This window comes from Zootoca vivipara, chromosome 1, assembly GCF_963506605.1.
Source record: "Zootoca vivipara chromosome 1, rZooViv1.1, whole genome shotgun sequence".
NCBI lineage: Eukaryota > Metazoa > Chordata > Lepidosauria > Squamata > Lacertidae > Zootoca > Zootoca vivipara.
This window is the reverse complement of record NC_083276.1, coordinates 69,271,297-69,295,159: the sequence shown is the minus strand read 5'-3', so window position 1 is coordinate 69,295,159 and position 23,863 is coordinate 69,271,297. Positions and strand designations below refer to the sequence as shown.

Here is a 23,863-nt window from a genome sequence, read left to right as displayed (position 1 = left end):
TTGTCGTCAGCCAATCTGAAAGCAGGAGTTTAGCCAAGGACAATTTTCTGTAGTTTATAGGCACACTAAAATCCTGCGAGCCTAGAATCCCATTGGCTGTTGATGTCATTGTGTATAGTAAAAATTAAAGCTAATTGGCACAGAGGACTGGCAGTGAATACGAATGAATTGATGGGAGAAAATGGAATAAAAGGAAGCACGCTTAGTGGCGTGTGACTGTGGAAGGCGGCCTATTATTTAAAGACTTCTCTGTTTAGAGCAGCAATCTTTTGTACAGTAGTTTGTGCCTGTTTCAGGGGCTGCAGCTACGTCCCAAATCCATGGCGGGTGTGCAGATTTACCTAAGGTTTGCCACTTTGTCCAAAATGATGGCACAGCGAGCAGGTCCTATGATAAATATAGCAAGCAGACAGGCTTCTTCCAAGGAATAGTAATTGATTCTTTAGAAAGGCACATTAGGTTTAATGCTTTTTTTGCTCCAATTCGCTTTCTTAATGAGGACAGTGTTGCTTTCAAACTCATCTCAAAGGGTGGCTTCTTTGGCCCCCTCTCAGCCCCACCTCTGAGCCTTCTGCCAGGATGCTTGCTATATCTGACACTGCCTCGCTTTCTCCACTAGAACTGGAACATTAATTATGGCTCTCCACATAGCACGCCTTCCAAAAATGGCTTCTTTCTGCCATTGTGCTCTGCCCTGGCCAACATGTGCAGGAGCTGCACAAAATATAAAATAGCGGACAGCTGGCTTATCGGTAGTATATGTCAAGAGGATCTAGGGGTCTTAGTAGACCACAAGCTTAACATGAGTCCACAGTGTGATGCAGCAGCAAAAATATCCCCAATGCTATTCTAGGCTGCATCAACAGAAATATAGTGTCCTGATCAAGGGAAGTAATAGCCCTGCTCTTTTCTACCTTGGTCAGACCATACCTAGAGTACTGTGTCCAGTTCTGGGCACCACAATTTAAGATGTTGACAAGCTGGAATGTGTGCAGAGGAGTCTTATTCAACATCTTTATCAATGACTTGGATGATGGGCTTGAGGGCATCCTGAGCAAGTTTGCAGATGACACCAAATTGGGAGGTGTGGCTAATACCCCAGAGGACAGGATCACACTTCAAAATGACCTTAACAGATTAGAGAACTGGGCCAAAGCAAACAAGATGAAATGTAAAGTACTACACTTGGGCAAAAAAAATATGAAAGGCACAAATACAGGATGGGAGACACCTGGCTTGAGAGCAGTACATGTGAAAAGGATCTAGGAGTCTTGGTAGACCGCAAACTTGACATGAGTCAACAGTGTGATGCAGCAGCTTAAAAAGCCAATGCAATTCTGGGCTGCATCAATAGGAGTATAGCATCTAGATCAAGGGAAGTAATAGTACCACTGTGTTTTGCTCTGGTCAGTCCTCACCTGGAGTACTGTGTCCAGTTCTGGGCACCACAGTTCAAGAAGGATACTGACAAGCTGGAACGTGTCCAGAAGAGGGCAACCAAAATGGTCAAAGGCCTGGAAACGATGCCTTATGAGGAACGGCTTAGGGAGCTGGGTATGTTTAGCCTGGAGAAGAGAAGGTTAAGGGGTGATATGATAGCCATGTTCAAATATATAAAAAGGATGTCATATAGAGGAGGGAGAAAGGTTGTTTTCTGTTGCTCCAGAGAAGTGGACACGGAGCAATGGATTCAAGCTACAAGAAAGAAGATTCCACCTAAACATTAGGAAGAACTTCCTGACAGTAAGAGCTGTTTGGCAGTGGAATTTGCTGCCAAGGAGTGTGGTGGATTCTCCTTCTTTGGAGGTCTTTAAGCAGAGGCTTGACAGGCATATGTCAGGAATGCTTGATGGTGTTTCCTGCTTGGCAGGGGGTTGGACTGGATGGCCCTTGTGGTCTCTTCCAACTCTATGATTCTATGAGGGCAACCATGATGATAAAGGGTCTGGAAACCAAGCCTTATGAAGGCGCTGGGAATGTTTAGCCTGGAAAATAGGAGACTGAGAGGAAATAGCATAGCCAATCTTCAAATATCTAAAGGGTTGACACATGGAAGATGGAGGAAACTTGCTTTCTCCTGCAATGGAGGGTAGGACCCAAACCAATGGCTTCAAATTATAAGAAAGGATATTCTAACAAAACACCAGGAAGAACTTTCTGATGGTAAGAGCTATTCAACAGTGGAACAGACTCCCTTAGAAGTTGGGGGACTCTCCTTCCATGGAGGTTTTTAAGCAGAGGTTGGATGGCAATCAGTCATGGATGCTTTAGTTGAAATTTCTGCATAGCAGTGGGTTGGACTAGATGGCCCTTGGGGTCCCTTTCAACTCTACAGTTCTATGATTCTATGTACCTGAGATGAACAGAGCAATCATCATAGTGATATTCCAACATATAAAATGTGATACTGCTAACAATAAACAATAATTTAACCACAGAAAGTGTTTCTATAACTGGGCTATCTCAGTAATTGAGCAACAACAGCATCAACATCAAAAGAAATTATGAAAGTGCCCCAATATGCAAAGATTTCAGTATGAATAGTAATAATAAGTCTTACATAATTTCTAATTTCTTTGGTAAAGTTCAAATGGTTTTTTATAATATCTCATCTCTTTCACTATTGTGGATCTAGATATGGAATAGAAATTGTACTGGAAATACTGCATAAGACAACACATCACATTACACAGCATCTCTGAAATGGGACAAAATTTGACCTTCAATATGTGCCTGCTTAAAAGAAAACAACATTCACATGGCATATCTCTAGGGATTGACAAATCTGCCAATTTTCTGGTTTCTTTCTTTCTTTCTTTCTTTCTTTCAAAAACCCTGTTCTCCATCAAGTTCCTTATGAAAATTCTTCAGTATCTCAATCTGAATTTTTCCTAATAGGAACATTTTTGTATGTACTTGACTTTCTAGAAAATCTTCCAATGGGGGGACTTGTCAAAGACATATTAAAAATATCACAAATTTGCTACTGTAATGATGGCATGCTGTCATTGATGCACTCAGCTGCTGAATCTAGTTTTCAGCAGAATCCCCATTTGCTGAACCATGGTATTTTCAAACTCCAGTTTATCAAAATTCATTGTTCATCCTCCATAGAAACACTACAGCAGCTTTTATGAAGCTCTGCCTATCCAAAGGATCTAGCGCTCCTCGGGCTGTTTGGATAAATATTTGCGTACTTAATTAACAGGACAGCAACCAATGAATTGTAGCATCAAGAAAGTCCAGAGTGTCTTGTTACGAGCTCCTTCTGTGTATGATAAAAGGTGACCTAGTTTGAGAGTCCTTTTACACTTTTCCACTCCAATGAAGAGACAGACGCACAGATGGAACAAGATACATGTGCTACCTTTTCATATTCACTCTTTGGCATATGTATGGTAAAGATCTATAAGGAAGAACACTTACTTCCCTTCTACAAAATAAATTGCACCTTTTTAGTTGTGTTAAATGGCAAAAAACAAAAACAAAAGCAAGGATAGGACCCTAGGCAGCTGCCTTGTTTCATATGCGATCATTTGTCCATCTAGATCAGGATTGCCTGCAGCAGGTATGACCAACCTATGGCCTTCCAGTTGTGGTTGGACTACAAATCCCATCATCCTGTCCACTGGCCATGCTGGCTGGGACTCCAACAACGTTTGCAGGGTGACTGATTAGATACCCCAACCTACATTTACTTCCAGTGGCTCTCTGGGATTTCAGACAGGAGTCTTTCCTTGCCCTACCTAGAGATACATTGGTACCTCGGAAGTCGAACGGAATCCGTTCCAGAAGTCCGTTCAACTTCCAAAATGTTCAGAAACCAAGGCACAGCTTCTGATTGGCTGCAGGAAGCTCCTGCAGCCAATCGGAAGGTGTGGAAGTCATGTTGGATGTTCGGGTTCCAAAGGACGTTCGCAAACCGGAACACTGACCTCTGGGTTTGCGGCGTTTGGGAGCCAAAACGTTCGACTCGCAAGGCGTTTTGGATCCAAGGTATGATTGTACTGGGAATTGAACCTGAGATCTTTGGCAGGCAGAACATGTCCTCTGCTACTGATCTGTAACCCTTCCACATGTATGCTGTTTAACAGTGCCTTGCTTACCTGGATAGTATACATCTTATAAAAGAGCAGTTGTTGCTGGCGAACGGATAGCTAATGGTTACAACCCTGGGGTCTGCTTGGAATAGTGGTCACCCTTTGAGACAAGCCACCCAGAAGGGGAAGACTCTATCCTTAATAGATGAATGGGGATTGAAGCAGCAGATGTGATTCAATGTATGCAAGTGTAAAGTAAGGCACATTGGGATAAAAAAACCCAACCCTGACGTGGGTCCCATGGTGCCAACCAAGACAGATGGCAAGCGGAGGAGGAGGAATGAGAGGTTGGGTGTGGGAAGAGCTCAAGTGGTGACTTGGGAAAGGGTCCTGCCACAATATTGCCAGAAGATACCAGGGGTGCTGTCAGGGACTGTGCTGAGGAGGGCTGCACTGAGGAGGAAGGGTGGGAGCCTCCCCCTCCCCCTCCCCCTGCTCCTGATCAGGATCCTGAATCTTCCCAGGAGCAGGAAGACAGTATAGATTTGGAACAGTGGTTTGCAGAGGGACATAGTTCAGAAGGCAGAAGCTGGGAAATACTGGATGGGGAACAGCTAGGAGAAGAAGCACTGGGAGAGAGACAATTAACAGTTTCACTGTCCCTGGAAAGCATTCCTCCGCCCAGCCCAAGGACAAGAACAGCTGATAAGGTGGCAGAACAGAAAGCACGGTGGTTGTGCGATCAGGTTACAAGACGCAGAAGTGACGTGGGTGACTAGGGAGGAAGTGGGTGGGACCCTTAATTGGGAGCACCTTCATTCATCGGAAGGGATTCTTTGTTCTCTCGCTGTGGTCATTAAAGTTTCTAACTGGTAAGAAGATTCCTTTTCCTTTGTTCTGCTTACCTACTGCTGAGGAGGGGGTGAGGAAGCTGATTCCAGGGGTGTACCCAGGATCAAAATTAGGGGGGGGGAGGGGCGGGGGCAAGGGGCAGGAGGGGAGGGGCCACAGTGGGAATGTGGGCAGGGCTACGTGGCCTGCGCCCGCCCAGCTCTTCCGAGGAGGCGGCCCCATGCGCCGGGAGCAGAGCTCCAGAGGCGTGTGGGGAACGTGAGCCCATGGCTGCCTCCTCCACGCCTCCCAGGTCTTCTGAGGAGGCGGCCCCAAGCTCCCATTCCCGGTGCGAAGCTCCAGAGGCACGCGGGGAACGCAAGCCTAGGGCTGCCTCCTCCGCGCCTCCCAGGTCTTCCGAGGAGGTGCCCCAGGCTCCCGTTCCCAGCGCGAAGCTCGAGGTGCGCAGGGATCACGAGCCTGTAGCTGCCTCCTCGACTTACGCTACCCGCTCCCGCTTAGCGCTCCTCCGCTTACGCTCCCCGCGCGCCTCTGGAGCTTCGCGCCGGGAGCGGGAGCCTGGGGCTGCCACGCTGCGCCCCTTAGCCTTTTGCTTCTAGGGGGGGCAATTGCCCCCTCCTGCCCCCCTGCCTACACCCATGGCTGATTCACTGAAGCCTGACAAGTGCCAACTTGGATAAAATATGAGGGGGACCCCAGGCAATCCCTGCCCCACATAATCAATCACAAGACACAGTGCCCACACACCATTTGAATGGCAATGCCCATCATTTGGGGTGGGGGTGGCCCTCTCAATTTTATTGGGAGCGAAGGGACCTTGGCCCCTAGGAGTTGACTCTTATGCCAATGACACGTAAGGCTAGGAGTCAGCCTCCACTCAGCTGTCCAAGATTTCCATGGTAGCTGAAGAGGCAGCTGACGAACTAGCAGGGCTGCATGCAGGTTCATCTTGCTGGCTTTCCACTGGCACCTGGCTGATCATTGGGGGGAAAGGATGCTGAACTAGATGGGCCTTTGGTCTGATATAGCAGGGCTCTCGTTATTTAAGATTCACCCTAGCCACTGTACCCTTTCAGCTATCAGTTCTCTTCTCTTCGTGCCAGAGTTTAAGAAATCAATTACTAATTTCAGACAGAAGCCGTTACATTTCAAAGCAGTAGACTCAAACCGGTGCTGATCTCAATATACAGCTTCTTATCCCTGAAGACGGAAGAATTTTACTATCAGGCACTTTATTCTCCATGTCCTGCAGAATTTGCTAGAGCCCGACTTTTTCTTTCGAACAAACCGTGTAACAATTTTACAAAAGAAATCCAGTAAATTTGCACAAATTTGAGTGCTTCGTTTCAACCACAGGGTTTTGGCTTGCTGGCCACAGTATTAGTATTTAGTGGGGGAGACACCTGGGGTGTAACTGCTGCAACAAGCATTAACACACAACTTGAGTTTCCCAGATGCTATGCAAACACACATGAACAGAGCAGAGGTCTCTTTGGAGAGTTTAAAAATTATCAGTAGCAAAACAGCAAGTCTGAAAGTGCCAGAGGCAGGTTGGAACATCAAACGGCTGCAAGATTTAGTCCACGCAAGCTTTTCACTTAATCACAAGGCTTTAGGAAATAATAAAAAAGTCAACTAACAAACCAAGTGCAATCTATTTTTGCCTTTAGAGTGTGGAACTTCGACTAGACGGCTTCAGTTAAGATATCATACTTTGGGGAAGGTCTTTGCTTCAAAGTTGCAGACAGTGCAATAGAACTTTTATGCGACCCATTACGCCAAAGCCAGTGTGCTCTAATGGGATGACTGCTACATCTGAGCACAGTAGAAATGGGCAGCTGTAAATTTCTGCTCAGATCTTTCGAGCTGAATGTAGGTTAAATGAAAGGAATAGGGAAATCCTTTTATAGAGATCACATTATTATAGCAGTGTCCTTGCCTTACTCTTTATCCCGGCATCGCCATTCTGATGTGGCAAACCCAAATTTCGTAGCCGAAACAAAATAAAAAAATTCCTTCCAGCAGCACCTTAGAGACCAACTAAGTTTGTCATTGGTATGAGCTTTCGTGTGCATGCACACTTCTTCAGATACCAAATTTCGTATTAAGTCTTGTAGGATAATACCACAAAAAAAGGAATGAAAAGTGCTATAGCTTCCATAGCATTGTTTAGGGAAGCATGCTTAGCACCCAAGTGAGTGGAAGACTGGCTTGAGATAAATTAAAAAGGTGATGCAAAATTCCTGCCCACATTTGTGGTGTGTGCATGTGTGAGCTACTTATCTGGAGAACTCATACAATTGCAGGGAATTCTGCAGAGAAGACAGAGTCTATTTCTTTTTCTAAAGTTTTTTTTTTAAAAAAAAAAACCTGTCTCCATTCTGGCCTGCTGGAGAAGCTGGCCCTTGTGTTTTGGTGCTGGAATCCAGCCAGCCAGCCAGGGTGCTAACTCCACACCTTGGGACTGGGCAAGGATGACACTTTGAGAAGTAAGAAGAGTGGGACTTCCCCAATAGCTTGTTTTGAGGGTGCCTCATTATGGGAACTCAAATTTCTTGGGACCTAATCAATGATACCTCCAGATATTGGGGGGCGGGAGGGAAAATAGTCAGTACAATGAACCTCACCTTATGATTTATTAAGTGCATTTATATCACACCGTTTCTCCAAGGAGCTCAAGGTGGCATACATGGTCGTCCCCCCCCCCACATTTAATCCCCACAACAACTCTGTGGTGTGCGTTAGGCTGAAGCAAGTAGGGCCAAGCAGGAATTTCAGCCCTGGTCTCCCACTCTAACCACTACACCACATTGCTTTTGCTTCCTCTGAAATTCTACCCAGAAAGCTGGATGGGGTCATTTAGTCCCTGCCGCTTGCTACACCAAACCATGGAAGGTATTGTGCAAAAAAAAAAAAAGATGTTGGGCTTGTTTTCACCTACCCACATGTGTCGTTAAGTGGCTGTGTGTCAGTGGCATCCATTGGGACTGCTAGGGCATAACGCAGGAGGCCAGCAGTAAGGGGAGCCAGAGCCAATGGCAAGCAGAGTCAACTGCTTTGAGCTTTGTTCCCATCTTCCTCCCTGATGACTTCAGTGCAACACTGAGACTGAGGATGAAGCTGGCAGCCAGTGCTACCCCCTAAACTGGTTGTAAGAAAGAAGGCAGGCAGGTGTGTGTGGGGGGGGCTAGTTGGAGATGCACAGAGGTTAGTGGAGCAGTGCTTATTTTGCCCTAATGGACCCCACCCCCTTCATGTATGGTTCTTGTTTTTACCCTCTTATGTAGATGTACATCTTGAAAAATATGAACAGATTGATCACCATCTTCTTTTGGGAAGTTACATTAATGATATTTCCATCAAAATTCGAAAGGCTGGTGCTTTCTATTTAAAAGTTCACTATTCCTGTCCAGCGGTATTTGCTGCCAGTGGCCACAAAACACGACATCTATTTGTGGAAGAAGCACCGTTTGCCTTAAAACGCTTCTTGGCTTCGCCAAAGTCCTTTCCTGAACACAGAAGCTGCAGTCACTTGTATTCATCACTTTGACAGAGTCACTTGAGTTTGACGAGTTTGGCATGCGTACATGCGACATTCAGGGTCTATGTGCAGATCTGTGGTCTGACCATTTAATTTTGTTCCGCTGCCCTTGCCTCAAAATGGTAGCCCGATGAAAACTAGGTATTCCCGAGAGCAGCTCTTCTCTGGGTAGAAACAGCACACTTCCAAGAACCAAGGTCTTACTTTGCACAGACAGTAATCAAAGGAGACACTGCAGGTACTGTAAACACCTTTCACCCACAGAATGCATGAAGCACTTTGGAAACTGAAACAGGATGTCCACAGAGCGGTTGCTGAGGATAGACGAAAATACAGGCCACTGCACTATGCAACTGGCTGAGGGTAGGAAACACAGAGCATTGCTGTTGAGCTACAGTCATGGTTCTTGAGCAATAAAACGTATCTTCTCAGGACACGCAGCTAATGGCTAGGATGGCTCTCCTTGTCACAGAGAGAAAGAAAGCCAACCCATCATTTCTTTAGTATATACCTTAAGAACTGCCTTCCTCAGGTTACCTTGGGTACCACCTGAGCCCTTATATCCTAGCTCAGTCACTGAGGGTTCATCCATGCCTCTATTTGCCCCACCGTCTTTCCCCAGGGAAACCTATAGTTTAGCAGTGAATCAGAACAAATGGCAATCGGCTATTTGTTCTGATTTAGAGCTAAAGAGCGGGTTTTTCAGGGGAAAGTGGTGGGGCAAAGGCAAACCGCTCAGACCCATGCTTTCTAGGCATGGGGCAAGTGTGGCCAAGCCCTGAGATCATCCAAAAGAATGCTGTTAGTTGTCCCCCATGTTACCAGTAGGAGACCTTGGACTCAGCTATATACAGCTGCAAATAAAACATTTTAAACGTGTTGTAAAGTGCAAAATACAAATGCGATACTAGATGGCGAAGGTGAGCTCAATATATTTTTCGATACAGTTTTTAAAAAAGAATTTTCACAGCAGTTTTTTAATTTCAGTGGTGGTCTGTGCGACGCCAAAATATAGCACCCTCCACTCTGAGGCGTCTCACCCAATGCAACTGAATAGGCCCCCAAATCTGTGCTCCCTCAGATCCGCCTCTGATGTTACAGACCCCTGACTGGCTTCAACTTGTTCTTGGGCACTGAGTGCTGCTAGTCCAATGCCATGGAACACTCTTCTGGCACAGATCTGGCAGACAATCCTTACCTTTGGACAGTTGGGCATCTCTTGAAGAACTTTTTAGAACACCAGGCCCTCGCAGTCATTTAAAACCTTTTTGATTAGTGAGTCATTTAATGATTGTTTTGTACTGTTTTAGTGGCGTTTTATGTTTTTTTGTATACATATATGGCTGTACACTGCCCTAATATTTTATGAGGTGTGTGTGTGTGTGTACTTTTGTTAAATGAATATATACTAATTTATTTGAATATATAGATGTTAGAAGAACTTAAAATGCTGATGAATTTTCATTAGTGTTTGTGTATATATATATATATATATATATATATATATATATATATATATATATATCAATCTAATGTGGAAATGTGGAGAACTGAATTTAAGACTGGGAAAATGGGAAACCAAAACTGACAGATTTGCCTATTCCCTAGCTGCCCTACCAGACACTGTCTTTGTTTGCAGAATATTAGCAGCATGGGCACCAGCAGCCACAACCATTAGATCTCCCTATATCACAAACTGCTCAAGAAACTGTGCCTTGTGCTTTCTAGCTGTTTTACTTGCCTCCTTGTTTCTGGATATAATGGCAGCTTTATGTAAAAGCTCTGAAACTGCATCTCAACCGGCATATTTGCCTGCTAATGTAAATTTAAATGTTAACCTTGAGAATGCAATTACTAATTTTCTTTGGGAGCCTCTATTTCTGTCCTGAATGGAACAAACTTTACAAGGCATTTGACGTTCCAATAATGTGCCACTCAGCCATTTAGAGGCATTGTCAGAATACAGAGATGTGTATCCCCCTGCCTTTCCTTCCTATTCCTGCCTTCCCTTTAATTGCAATGAGCTAAAATACAAAAAATAATTCTGGTGAATGGAACTGAGGTCGGCTAAGGCGGGCAGGAAAGGAACACCAGACCCTCTGAAATCGTATCGTACAACCTGAACTGCAGCCGTGACATGGTTCACGGTGATTGTTTACATGCTTCAGTACAAGAAGCCTCTCCAAAGTATTTATTTGAACAAATAAAATGGACATTTGCATAAATCTATGTTCAGATAGCAGCTCTGTGAGGTTCATTTACAATAGCTCCTACAAGAAAGAGCGAGGCGTTATTCATAACATTCAAAAAGGCATTGGGCGGAATCCAGGAAAAGCTAGTTGCGACTACTGAAATGGGACTTGGCTGTGATGAACTAAAATCCTATTTATTTCCGTGAGTCTCAACTGTGACAAGTTTTTGTTGGGTTGTGGGGCCATAGCTAATAATCAACCAACCATAATTCCATTTGATAGCTAAGAAGAGCGATGCAAATGACACTCAAAACGGAAGGAGGGGGAGTATGCATGTTGAGATCAAACATCTCTACGGAAAAAGGAGACTTGCAGAACTTGCCTCACACAAGAAGCAGGGCAAGTGGAGGCACAAGTCCCTCTTACGGTTGATGTCCTCTACTTTCCTGAAATGCCAGCAGCTTCTTCATTGCAAACCATTGTGGTGTAGTGGTTAGGAGTGGTGGGCTAGGACCTGGGAAACCAGTGTTCAGGTCCCCACCCAACCATGAGGCTCACTGGGTGACCTTAGCAAAGTCCCCATTCCTCAGCCTACAGGGTTGTTGCAAGGGAGGAAACAGGGGCGTACCCAGGATCAAAACTAGGGGGGGGGGCAAGGGGCGGGGCCAAGGCACGGGAGGGGAGGGGCCACAAAGTGGGAATGTGGGCGGGGCTACAGAGCCCAGGTGAAATCAAAATAAACCTGAAGTGACGGCGGCGAAGGGGAGAAAACCAGCGGCCGCCTAGAGGAGAAGAGGGAAGTCTGGGGGTGGGCGGGGGGGGGAGAGAAGGGCACCAGGCTTGGATCGGGGCCTCCGCGGAGGTCTGGAGCAAAGCCCCGGCCTCTGCGAAGCTATCCGAGGCTCCGTTGCTGCAGCGGTCTGGCAGGCGCTGAACGACTCCCGACGTTCGGGAGACCTTTGAGCACAGCCGCGCTGTGCGCATGCGCCCTGCACGGCGGCCGCCGGAGTCCACAGCCGCGCTGTGCGCATGCGCCCCGCTTTGCGCATAGGTCTCCCGAACGTCGGGAGCGTCAGCCCTTGCCCCCTCCCACACAGCGCGGCTGTGTGGACTCCGCACGGCTCGGGCGCAAGAGACTGCTGCGGGCGCCGAACTCGCGCTCCGCTGGGCTGTCCTCCGCCTCTGCCCACCAGCCCCGCCGGCAGTGCCACTCTTGCCCGCAGCTGCCCGACCGGCCCTGCCTCTAGAGTAGGGCAGCGGCCCCTCCCTGCCCCGCGGTGGGTACGCCCTTGGGAGGAAATGGGAAGGAGAAGAAGCATATATGTCTCCTTAAGCTTCTTGGAGGAAAAGCAGGATCCTAATGTTACATTAAAACAAAAAAATAGACAAAGATGCCAGAAGATGAGAGCCAGTGTAGTATAGGTACCAAGGGACTGGTTTGTGCAGAAATGGTTTACATTTGCCTATTGAGAAGACGGTAGTCTTCCTCAGGGTGGAGTGTTCAACAAGCCTTTGATTGATGAGTCCTTTTCCCAGATTGCATCTGTACTGGAAGTAATTTCAAACTGTTTTTATATATATGGAATTGCTTTCAAATGTTTGCATTGTTATTATATGTCACATTGTTTTAAACTCTTTTATGTATTGAACTTTTTTTTTACATTTTTCTTGTTTTACGGCTCTGTTTTATTTGTTTTATAAATGTATATTTTATTGCTGTAATCCATTCTGGGACCTTATGGTACAGGCCAGGTAAGAAATCTAATAAAGCAAGCAAACAAACAAGAGGCGACATTTTAATTCCATACAGTGCTATGATTCTAATTATACCCAAAGGTAAGGGTTTGAGACCTTTCTGAGGGCTGATTTAAAATGAGGGGGAGTGGACATTTTAGTATGCCAAGGCTGCATTTCCCCTCCAAATCTGTGGTGATGATTTCTCTCTGGAAAGAGTCAAGGAGATTTGCAGCCCTAGTCTTGATACTGATAGGCCAAGGTGATGATGCAAAAGATACAAGCTAACAGGGGGTCACACCTCCAGATGTCAGTATTTTGCAGGAGGGATACCAGTGCAAACCGGAAAGGTAAGTTTGCTCAACTCTGTCACCACGGAGCAACAAATCTATTTAAGAAACAAACAATTTTTTTATGGTTAGGAAAGTGACAGGAAATGCACTGAAAAGTGTGACCAGAACTAATGATCAACAGAAAGATGTATAACCATTGTGCAAACAAAGGAGAACGACTGCTCGATAAAGACTGGCCGTGGTCTAACCTCTGCGTAAGCTTTGTGCAAGCAAATCAGGACAGATGCTCAATAAGTAAGTCATCTGCGGAAGCCCACAGTCTTGAATGCTACCCATTTATGCCTTTGAACTGGAGCTGGACCCAGGCCACCTTCCCTCACTTTTGCCTATGCTGGCATGACAGCTAATAGCTGATTCCGCTGCAGTCCCTTGCGTGCCACCTGAAAGGACAGAGAGGTCCCAAATCCCAGAGCTCTGGTACAAAGCTATGCTGGCATTTTGTAGGAGTAAAGGGAATGGCATGTGTACGTGTGAATGCATTTGAAATGGCAAGAGGGCTTGAGCGGGACAGTCCCGTTCCACTTGCCCTACACAGGATGATGCCTCATCAGCTACAGCACGGCAGGCCTCTGCGCCAGGGACCAATGCCCTGTTGCAGTGGACTAAGAGTGCCGGGGATACTTTTCAAATGGTAATTGAAAGCTTTTCTGCCATATGGTTTTTTGTTTTTTTTAAAAAAAACCACCTCTGTTATCCTACATGGATACAGCATCATATTTAACAAATTTACTGAGCCCCGCGAGAAAGCTGAAGGAGCCATTCAAGCCCACCTAATCCACGCCACGGGGCTAAGAATGATTCAATGCATATAAAACACCTCCAGCAAAAGTTTATCCACACACTTTGTATAGGCTTGGTTCACACGATAGCTGCTGAGGTGGAAAATGGCAGTTTTGGAATTTGGAAAGCAGTGTCAGGTAGGACCGTTTACAAGAGCTGCATTATTATCCAGCCCGTATCTGGAAGCAAGGTAAAACCATTGTAAGGCACGCATACCTTTCCTTTATTTCATGATACTATGAATACAGCCTTTCGTACAGTCTGTGCCATTTTTCTAGAAAAAGAGGAGCCAAAACTCATCGTGAACACCTCCCTCATTCTCTTAGAATGGCAATGGTGCCCCTCTGAGAGGTGCTGGAGTTGAGTTCTGACAAGTTCCGGCTGGGGGAAAAAAAAGCTCTGCCTATAGCAAGGGGATTGGGAAGACATGGTCCCCGTATATTGCTGCACCACAGCTCCCATTATTTCAGATCACAGGCCATGAAGTTCCTGGTGCACGAAATCCAACATCTGAAGGACCACAGGCACCCCATACCCATTTGAGTATTTTTGTAGCTCATTATTTCTATTATCCGAGTATCAACCCCATAGTATTCTTGTTGCTGAATTTCACAGGAAACTGATTGTATCTCAGTTGTTACTAAATTATGACTAAAGCTTATGCACTTCTTTTACTTTTACTCCCCTCACGGCAGGAAAAAAGTAAGCAGTGAAGGGGGAGATTGTTTTTTTGAGCGTGGGAATTCTCTTTACCATGGGCGAGAAAAACGACCTTTTGAAGGTTTCTCAGGATCATGGGGAATTCTGCATTCAAATAACTGAGGGATTCCCCTTTGGTTGCTCAGTACTTATGCAATTTGGGGCAAAAGAAGGGCAAAGGAGGGAATGTTTGCAATCCCAATTCATTTCCCCAATCCCTAGCAACTTTGGCCAAAATAAATGAGAGATAAATAAGGTCCAGCAGGCTTTCTATTTCACTTTATTGCTAAAAATCTAAGCATAATTTCCTTTGAAGGTGCATCAGAATAGAAAATTAATTGAGTAAGGAACTTAGGGTGTGAATGCATTTCATGTGTCTTTTGTTATTTAAATATCAGTTGGGAGCTGTTGAGTCCTCCTGTACTATGGTTCCAACAAAAAATACCCCACCAAAGTTATTCTTCCCGAGAAGTTGACATAGGTTTGTTTTGTGGGGGTTGGTCTTCTTTGTACAGGTACGCCACAGATTTTCCAAAAGGAAAAAAAAAGTAAACAAACAATAGAGGTACGTCTTAAATGCCACTGGCATTAAGAAAGCAGCTTGTTGTGTGAGATGCTTATAAGCAGGTGTGGCATAAAACCTAACTTACCTCAGGTAATCTCTGCGGCAGAGAATGAGATTTGCCTTTGTGTAAAGTGTTGATCCAACCTCTCCCAGGCGACAGTCGCAGCAGGCGCACTTTAGACAATCTTCATGCCAGTACTTATCCAAGGCCTTCAGAAGGTATCGGTCCTTAATCTTCCGGTTGCAGCCAGCGCAGCCCTTTTGCTTCCCTTTCGGCTGGACGGATAACATTGGCACACCTATGAACAACAAAGCACACCTATGAGGATGTTACAGGTAACGTTACTGAGTAGGTTCCTGCTAGCTCTAGGCAGAAATTCCCAGTACTGAACGCTGACAGGTTCTTGCTGTTTTCTAGGCAGCTTGTCCACTAAGTGAACAGATAACCTGAGTCCCGTTTTTTTGGTCCGAGCAGCACCATTAGTTGCAGGGATATGGCCGTAATTTGCCCCCATAATCAAACTGGCTTGACACCATGGATTGAGTTGAGGTTAACCTCACTGCTACCTCTACTGATTCTTCTGCCTAACTTCCAGAACTACTCCAGTGAGTCTGATCCAAAAGCTTCATTAAGGAAAAAGAAATACATTTCAGAAGACAGGCTTTATGCAGACACAACAGACTTTATTTTTTGTTGATTGGCATGATCAATTTGTTGCAACTTTTTGAAAAATCGGCAAAATAAAATAGAACAAGGAAAAAGAGGTTAAGTAGCCTCTCCCGTTGATCAGGGAACCAAGAGCTGCTGGGATGTTGCACCTCTTGCCTCTCAAGATAAACATCATTGCAAGGAGAACACCAGCCTGGCCCTCTTCATTGGCCAGAGAAGGAAAAGCTGCAGTGAGAAGCTGAAAGGCAGCAACAGTGGCCTACGAGCTGAGGCAGGGCCACTGAGCCACTTTCTGGATGATCTCGGTGCTGTTGTACCTTACCTGGATGAGGCTGGGGTGGCTGGGGCTGCACAGCCTGTCCAGGTAGCTGGAGTCAACACAAGTATTGGGGAGTGGGCAGCTTGGCAGCTTCACCCAGGGCTGCTACTGAAAGGCAGTTATGCTAAGGAGGCCGGAAGCGAATTCTTCAAGCATCTGGCAATGTTTGGCCACGGTCAAGTAACAGTTGGCCAGCTAACAATATCTGGTCAATTGACTGGCATGCTAATCCTAGATGCTTCCCTGGAGCTTCAACCATCAAGGTCAATTGCTGGATCTTGGTCAATACCTGAAGCTGCTTCCGAATGTAGTGATAGAGTAGTATACCTCTCAGTATGTCACAAGAAAAGGTATCACATGGGCATTCTACAAGAACGGGCCTTTTCTGCAGTGGCTCCCCGTTTGTGGAATGCTCTCCCCAGGGAGACCCGCCTGGTGTGTTCATTATGCTCCTTTAGGTGTCAGGCAAAAACATTTCTCTATAACCAAGCCTTTGGGCTGATTAAATATTCTATGGCATTTTAAATGTGTTTCTGGGAGGGGGCTTTGGCTTGTTGGTTTGTTGGTTTTATGTATTTTGTGTTCTCTTTCTGTATTTTTATGTTGCGATTACTTTATGATTACTTCTCTTGCCCCCAGTAGCAGAAGTCTGTGCTCCTGAATATTTAGGATCCATCAATATCCCTGTTAAAAATGCTTGTTTCCTTGCACTAAAAACAAACTCAACCCCAATGCACTTATTTGGCCTGAGATGAGGAGAGAAGGAAATGGTTGCTAGTAGGATAATCAAAGGAAAAACTCTCTTGCCAAGTTGAAGTAGTTTTCAGACCAAAGCAGGATATATTATGGAATTATTAACAGACCCTTAACCATAGTGGTTCTAGTTAATCCCGCTATAGCAAGTGACATTTTATGCTTTCCTTAAAAGCAAGGGTGACCTGAGGGTAGCAAATGCTCAACACATAAAAACCGCCACTCTTACAGTAATAATTGCTTTGTCAGAACTGCAAGTGGACAACAACAGCACTTAAGACACTTCAAGACAAACAGGGAGGTATTGATCCATTCGTTATCAAAAATGGCCTCAGTACTATGGAGACAGGTCAAGTAATGTTCAAAAACCCTTGAGACTTAAAAAGAGCCCTCTTCACTGAGCCTGCTGGAGTCACGAAAATCCACTTTCAGTGTTAATGCCAGCAACTTTTGACTTTTTTTTTGAAAAAGCCTACCAAACTCATATTACTAAGGAAAAATACAACCATGTTCTCAAAAGACGGCACACAATCAATAGTGCCACTCAAAATATGTCTGTGACTCGAAATATATGGATGCATGCATAGGCATTACACAAGATCTCCCCTGGGTAGCTGCCTGTTATTATTTATTTGTCAACTGTGTGTATCCTACTCTTCCGCTAAGGAGGTCAGAGTTGCACACAGGATCTAGAGAGGTTTGAAGAATTTGTCCTTTGCAAACTCTTCCGATGAACTGACCTGATCCACAGATACCAGAGTAAGATGTGGATCAGCGTGCCATTATCCTTCAGATTTCATTCCCCCCTGGATGTAGTTCTTGTGCTAAAAAATGCATTTACCCAGCCATTACCAGACCAGAAATGCTCTTGCTTGCTGGGATCATATTTTACTGACAATTATTTATTTTTACTGAGTTCTGTTGTGTTTTGTCATTGGTATTTCTCTTTTGTAAATGAAAAGCTTTTATAATAACAATAATTATAAGAAATCCATATTTTCAGATAAAATATGTTTGAATACGCATACTTTTGAGTAAATAATAAGTTTAGAAATGCGTCTTTTGTGGCAATACTTCACAAATACATACTTTGATGCAGATTGTTCTTTTTTAAAAGCTTACACGTGTATGTGTTAATGTGCAAATGGGACAGAACAGACTTAGGAATGTGAAGGGCGAAGAGGCTGATCCATTGATCCCCAGCAGTATCCCATTTTATCCTATGATGCAGGTTGGACTGAAACATATTGCCTCATGACCACGCAGTCAGCTCCAAGGCTGTATGGGAAGCTGAATCCAACTTTCCCTTAGCTGAGTTCATCAGTCTACCCTCTAACTGTACAGCTATTGTCTGCTTATGGATGACTTTGTCCATGTATATTTAGGCATGATCCCAAGTAAATTAGCTTAAAAGTTCCACTGAAATCAATAGGAGTTATTTTCAATTAAATCTGCTTTGGAAAGGACTCAGGAGTCCATTTGCAGTTGCATTGCTGCATTTACTGTGATATTCAATAATTTTAGTTTGGCTAATAAAACCAACAGCCCATTTCCCACAGAGGATGGTCTTCAATTAGACGGCCTACTGGGTGTCTTCCAATTCTAAGACTCCCTCCATATGAGACCAATAGGGAAGTGGAAAATGCTGAGACAGGACTTGAGACTGGACAAAGAACATTGCCTGCCCCTCATTGGTTGCATCAGTTACCACCAGAACCGCTACATGGACAGCTGAGGGATGGCAAGGCTGGGACAAGACACTCCAAAGCTATTGACCCAAGAAGTGTCCATGTAAAGGAACAAATGCTTTCTTACTTCTCACAGTTGAACCCAAGGTATGTCTAACATGGGCCACTTTGTAGAGTCAGACTTTATGAGATTGAAATCCAGTTCAATAAATAAAACCCAGCAAGCACAGAGCCGTACAGTATAGGGATTGGAATTTTTGTTAGGAGTAGAGTGAGATATGCCACATTTCTCCAAAGCTAAGAGTGCAGCCATCCATAACAAAATGAAACAAACAAAAACAGGGTTGCTGTGCACCCCAAATGGGAGGTGTAATCCAGTTCATATTTTGTCTTGGCAACATCTTGCAGTGATAAATTGCCTCCCAGTGGCACCAAAATCTGTGGGGTAGGAGTAAGAAAGCACTCAGTATGACGACTTCGGAGCATGTGGTGACTTTTATTTATGGGCTAGATTTTTATCCCACCCCTTTTGAAAGGTCAGGGCAGCACCTTCACAACTGCTAGACTTCTCAAACACACACACTGATCTCGATGATGCCTCCCTCTCCTTGTCTCCCCTGAACAGAAAACATGGCTTTTTGGGATGATTCCAAAGATTTCTGGGGCAGCCCCTGCCATTTGCACGGCGTAGCAGACAATGGCTGCAGAGCAAGGCAGCAACATTTCAAGGGCAAAGGGTCACCAACAGGACTGATCCACCAGCCTTCAGAAGGCAGCAGAAGGTACTCGGGGAAATTTTTTGAAGCCATGTCTTCCCTCCAGCCAGTGTCCAGGTTTTGGGCTTGACCTCTGCCTCACCTGAACACGACAACAGCATCTATATCTGCTACTATGCAAAGAGGTACCACAATCATAGCCCACTTCCTTGGGAGCCCACCTGCAGCAGGACGGTTGTTTGGAAGCGAGGATTTCATCAGCAGTAGCTTATAATGCAATATATGCCTACCGAAAATCTCTCTTCAAACAAACACAACTTTTTAAAGGTGCACTAGCTTTGTTTCCTTTTGTATTGGGCACCCTACTCAAAGGTATTAAAACTCTTTTCTGTTACCAGAGAAGTGGCTCACCCACAGAAGATCTTGGGTTTCACTTCCAAATTTTGCTCACCTTTTGTTACTTCCCCCAAAATAGATTTGTTTCCCCCTCGGAATCTAAATTTTTGACACCTTTTCCGTTTGGGGTGTGGGGGAAATGCAGTAAGCGCTTGAGTCAACTCTTTGAGAGGTAACAGGCTGTCTAATTTCAACATCCTGAAATGCTTCATTATTCAAATCATCCCACCCCCTCCTCATCCAGTTTGAGACACGTTTTGGGAGGGCTTCTCGACTCCTGTCAAGTGAATCAGCATTTTGGCAATTTCTTCCAAATCTGGAATAAAATCTCATTTCAAAATGTCAACAAATTGCATGCAGGGGAGCGAGATCCATTTTCAAAACAGAAGCTTTAGTGGAAATATTCGGTTTCATTAGCTAGGTTTGGAAAGGAAAAGAGAAAATAGTTGCCGGGATGACAGTCGTGCACCCAATACAAGTTGCCGCCAGTGCTGTGTTGTGCTGCTGAAGTTCATATAGGCTGAAATGCTCCATGTTATGTCAAAGGGCATGAGGGGATCTTTCCTAGTCTGGGTATAGTATTATTGAGGGCCTTCTCCGTGACTCTTACCAGACTCTGGAACTCCCTCCCTGGAGAAGCTAGACCTGCTCCCTCCTCGTTGTCCTTCACCAGCGAGTGAAGAACCTCTTGTTCCAACACACTTTTGGAAATTGACCGCTTTTTAATGAAAGGGCTGGGAGAAGAGGAGCCTAGCAAAGCTCCATCACTCTCTCTCTCTCTCTCTCTCCTCTACCCAGAGAAGCAAAAGGCATTAACAGAGTTCGTGGACAAATTCAAGCCAGGTAAAAAACCTCAAGGAGGGTGTGGAGGGGCTGCGGAGGAGATCAGCTAGAGAAAGTTAGAAGGCTGCATTCAGCCCATGGGCCTGTGAGTCCAGAAACACAAGTTATGGATGGCATTAAACTAGGTTAAGGCTGTGACTACAGTTGTTTAATTTCCCTTTGTACACACACAAGAGCCTTAATGACAGACAGTGGAGAATTTCCAACATGTGTAAATGTGAGTGGACATAAAATAGCCGTAGTTTTACCCTTGAGAGATTGTCACACCTTGACTATGACTTTTTCTATAAAATTGTGACTGGCATGTACCTTCACTTTCTCCCCCCTCCCCCCTCCCAATATAATAAAGACATCAATCCACAAAAGTCTCCTTTTAGAACAAATGATAAAAAGCTGAATTAGAACAAGAGAAGGAAATACTTTTAAGAAGGCGGAAATTGGTCATAGGCAGGTCTCTTGCCTCCAACATACCTGGCAGACAAAAACAATTCAGATTCTTTACTATCTATTTTAGAGACACAATGGTCTTCAGAAAGGCTTATGAGACAGGTAAAAGAGGGACACTTTCTGATTTTTCTTCTTCTCCCTTCTAGTTATTCGTGAAAAAGATCTCTCTCTCTCTTTTTGCAGTTATCTTTGCAAGATAAAACACACACACAGACACATTTGGTCAGTTTTCAGCAGGGGGTTTTCTAATGAAAAAAAGCAACCGTTTCAGAGATCATATGATGTTCAAAGCCGCTATTCCCACTCAGATAATAACGAGCAAGGTCAACCCGTGCCAGTCGGGTTCAGTTTTTTGAAATTGCATTTTGGTCTGGAATGCTTTTCTCCCCGACACCCCAACCAATCTGGAGATGGAACAAATAGAGATGTAGAAAAGTTGGGGCCGTAATTAGCTGGAAACTGGTTGATGTGGGAGGGCACTGCGAAACAAATTTCCAAACTGCCGGCATTCATCACTGCGGATTTGTGTGGCAAATAACAAGCGAACATTGTCTCTGTGGCATTGTAACTTTCCAGTCCCACGCCTTTGGAGACATGGCTCAGAGCAGGTAAAACCACTGTGCTTATTCTTTTTGAGGGCTGCTCCAGTGCCACAGAATTTCCACAGGGAAACGACTTCTCCGTAGGAGTCTGTTCTCAATCTGCATATACGCCATCACATGCGCAGTAATGAGTCACATGCGCATGTTGCTGTGTATCCACACATGAGAAGCTGCAGCTAATGGGAGCTTCTCGCCATGTATTTGTTGTATGCAGCAAAATGAATCTGTACGCATACAGTCACTACACATGGCTCAAAAACTTGTCCTGCTTCCACTAGAAGTTGGAAACTCAATGTCACTGTTCCCAGACTGTGGAATACTCTTCTAGCAGAGATTTAGCAGTCATCCTCGCTAATGCTCAGACAGAGGGAATCTTCGAAAAGGTAGGGAATGAGGACCACACAACTACGGGCCAGTCAATCTGACATCTTTACCAGGAAAGATCCTAGACAGATAATTAAACAGTCTGTGAGTACTTAGAAAAGGATGCTATGATTACTAAAAAGCCAGCATTGGTTTCTCAAAAACAAATTATGCCAAACTCATCTTTTTTTCTTATTTTTTGATGGAGTTACAAGTTTGGTGGATGAGGGAAATGCTGTGGGATGTAACGTATCTTGATTTCAGTAAGGATTTTGACAAGATCCCCTATGATATTCTTGTGGAACAAATCTGGTAAAATGTGGGCTAGACAATGTTACTGTTGGGGTGATTTGTAGCTGGTTGACTGACTGAACCCAATGAGTGCTCACTCATTATCCTGGAAAATGTGACAAATGGAGTGGTGCAGGGTCCTGTGTCGGGCCTGTGGTTTAAAATTTTATTAATGTCTTGAATGAAGAAGCAGAGGGGATGCTCACCAAATTTGCAAATAACACCAAACTGGGAGGGAAGCTAATATCTCAGAAGAATTCAAGTTGGAGAACTGGGCCCAAGCTAACAAAATGAAAATCAATAGGGACAATTGTAAGGTTCTAACTTTCTGATGGCAATGACTGTTCGACAGTAGAACTGACTTAACTCAGAAGGTAGTGTCTACTTCATTGGAGGTTTTTAAACAGAGGCTGGATGGTCATCTGTCAGGGATTATTTAGCTGTGATTCCTACATTGTAGAGGATTGGACTAGATGATCCTTTGGATCTATTCCAACTCTACAATTCTATGATTCTATCTCCTGAATACTTAAAAGAAATGCTACAGGCCTATTCAGTTGTTAAAAAAGAATTTAGGATGAGCTAATCATCCTTATGATTATTTTATATTGTTTTATGGTATCTTATGTTTTATTTGTATATACTGTTTTGCACTGCCTTATGCGTGGGCGGTGTATCAATAGAAATTCCAACATGGAAGTGCTTTCAAGTTCAGAATGTTGTTAGCGTTTAAAGCAGCCCTTGGCTTGGCAAGAAACAGAAATACTCAGCATGGAAATATAAAGGCTGCCGTCATCTCTCCATTTCCAGCAACTTGGCGATCACCACAGTCCTTGCAAGTTAGATACAGTGAGGGCCTACCTATATCGTACTGATTTTAAAGCAGTTTAATTATCATTCTTATAATTATTATTCTGAGACTTGTACAGACAATTCTGTAAGAGAACCCAACCCATTTGCAAATAGAGTGCTCAGGAATTAATTTGTGCCATGGTTTACCATGGTTCATTGTAATGGCTTAATGAACCAAGGAACCAATGAAATAAGCATAGATGAGCATGCCGTTGAATAGGGTTGGGCAACCTTTTTTTCTGTGAAGAGACACATTCCCTTACAGTAACCTGTTAGGGGCCAGCTCTTGGCACTGGACAACCCCAGAGGGAAACTGATCTGGGTTAACTAATCCAGAAAGAAAAGCAACTGGTTTCAATTTGCATCATGGCTACTCAAGATTGGAATTTCCAGTTCCACGCTGGCCTTCTCAGAAGTGAGCCCCGCAGGGTTTGAATGGGCTATTGCTGATGGTTTGTTGTTGTTGTTGTTGTTGTTGTTGTTGTTGTTGTGTTTCTGTACAAAAGGCAAAGAAAACTACTGTTCTGGAAAGCACCTGAAAGCAACCCCTTTCTGACTTTAATGCCACAAACATAAAACAGTAGAAGCCTACTATCTGATCTCACGCAGCTAGGGAAAATACTTTTTGACCTCCAGCCATGCTTTTATATACTGTATGTAATTTTTAAAAATATATTCAGTGTTTTCTGTTACTTTGTACATCACTTCAAGATGCATCATAGGTAGTGATTCAAAAATAAATGAATAAAACGTAGGCTGCATGTCATTGGTAATGGTAAAGAATGGTAAAGAATCCCCAGTCTTCAGGAGTGAAGGGTTTACAGATCAGAAGATGGCGTTTTGGCACAGACTTGGTCTCCCCGCATCCCTTCCTCTAGGAATGAAAGTACTGGACTGCCAAGATTCCCTGGGGCAAGGGAAGACCGCTAAACCAGCTTGAGATCTGCCCTGCACATAACTGTCCTCCATAACATACGCATTCAGAAGCCTCGTCTTTGCTTGGAATCGGAAGATTTCGATTCCTTCCACCTTCAGCAGTCATCCAAAGCCATAAGCCCGGAAAGGAAGGTGAGGGAAAAGTTTATTGCATGCTGTTATGTGTTATGTGGTGTTTTATCAAAAAGAAATAAACAGCCTGCCAGAGGTACAATTCCACACGGAGCGAAT

At 44.5% G+C, this 23,863-nt stretch overlaps 1 protein-coding gene across 2 annotated transcripts in view; it reads right to left on the bottom strand.

The window, feature by feature from the left end:
- Positions 1 to 23,863, bottom strand: part of LMO1 (LIM domain only 1) — a 109,341-nt gene that overhangs the window by 17,746 nt on the left and 67,732 nt on the right. For both annotated transcript variants that reach the window (XM_035119726.2, XM_035119717.2), the window contains exon 2: positions 14,842 to 15,055. In XM_035119726.2, coding sequence (XP_034975617.1) covers positions 14,842 to 15,055 — 214 coding nt within the window. The remainder of the gene's footprint in view (positions 1 to 14,841; positions 15,056 to 23,863) is intronic.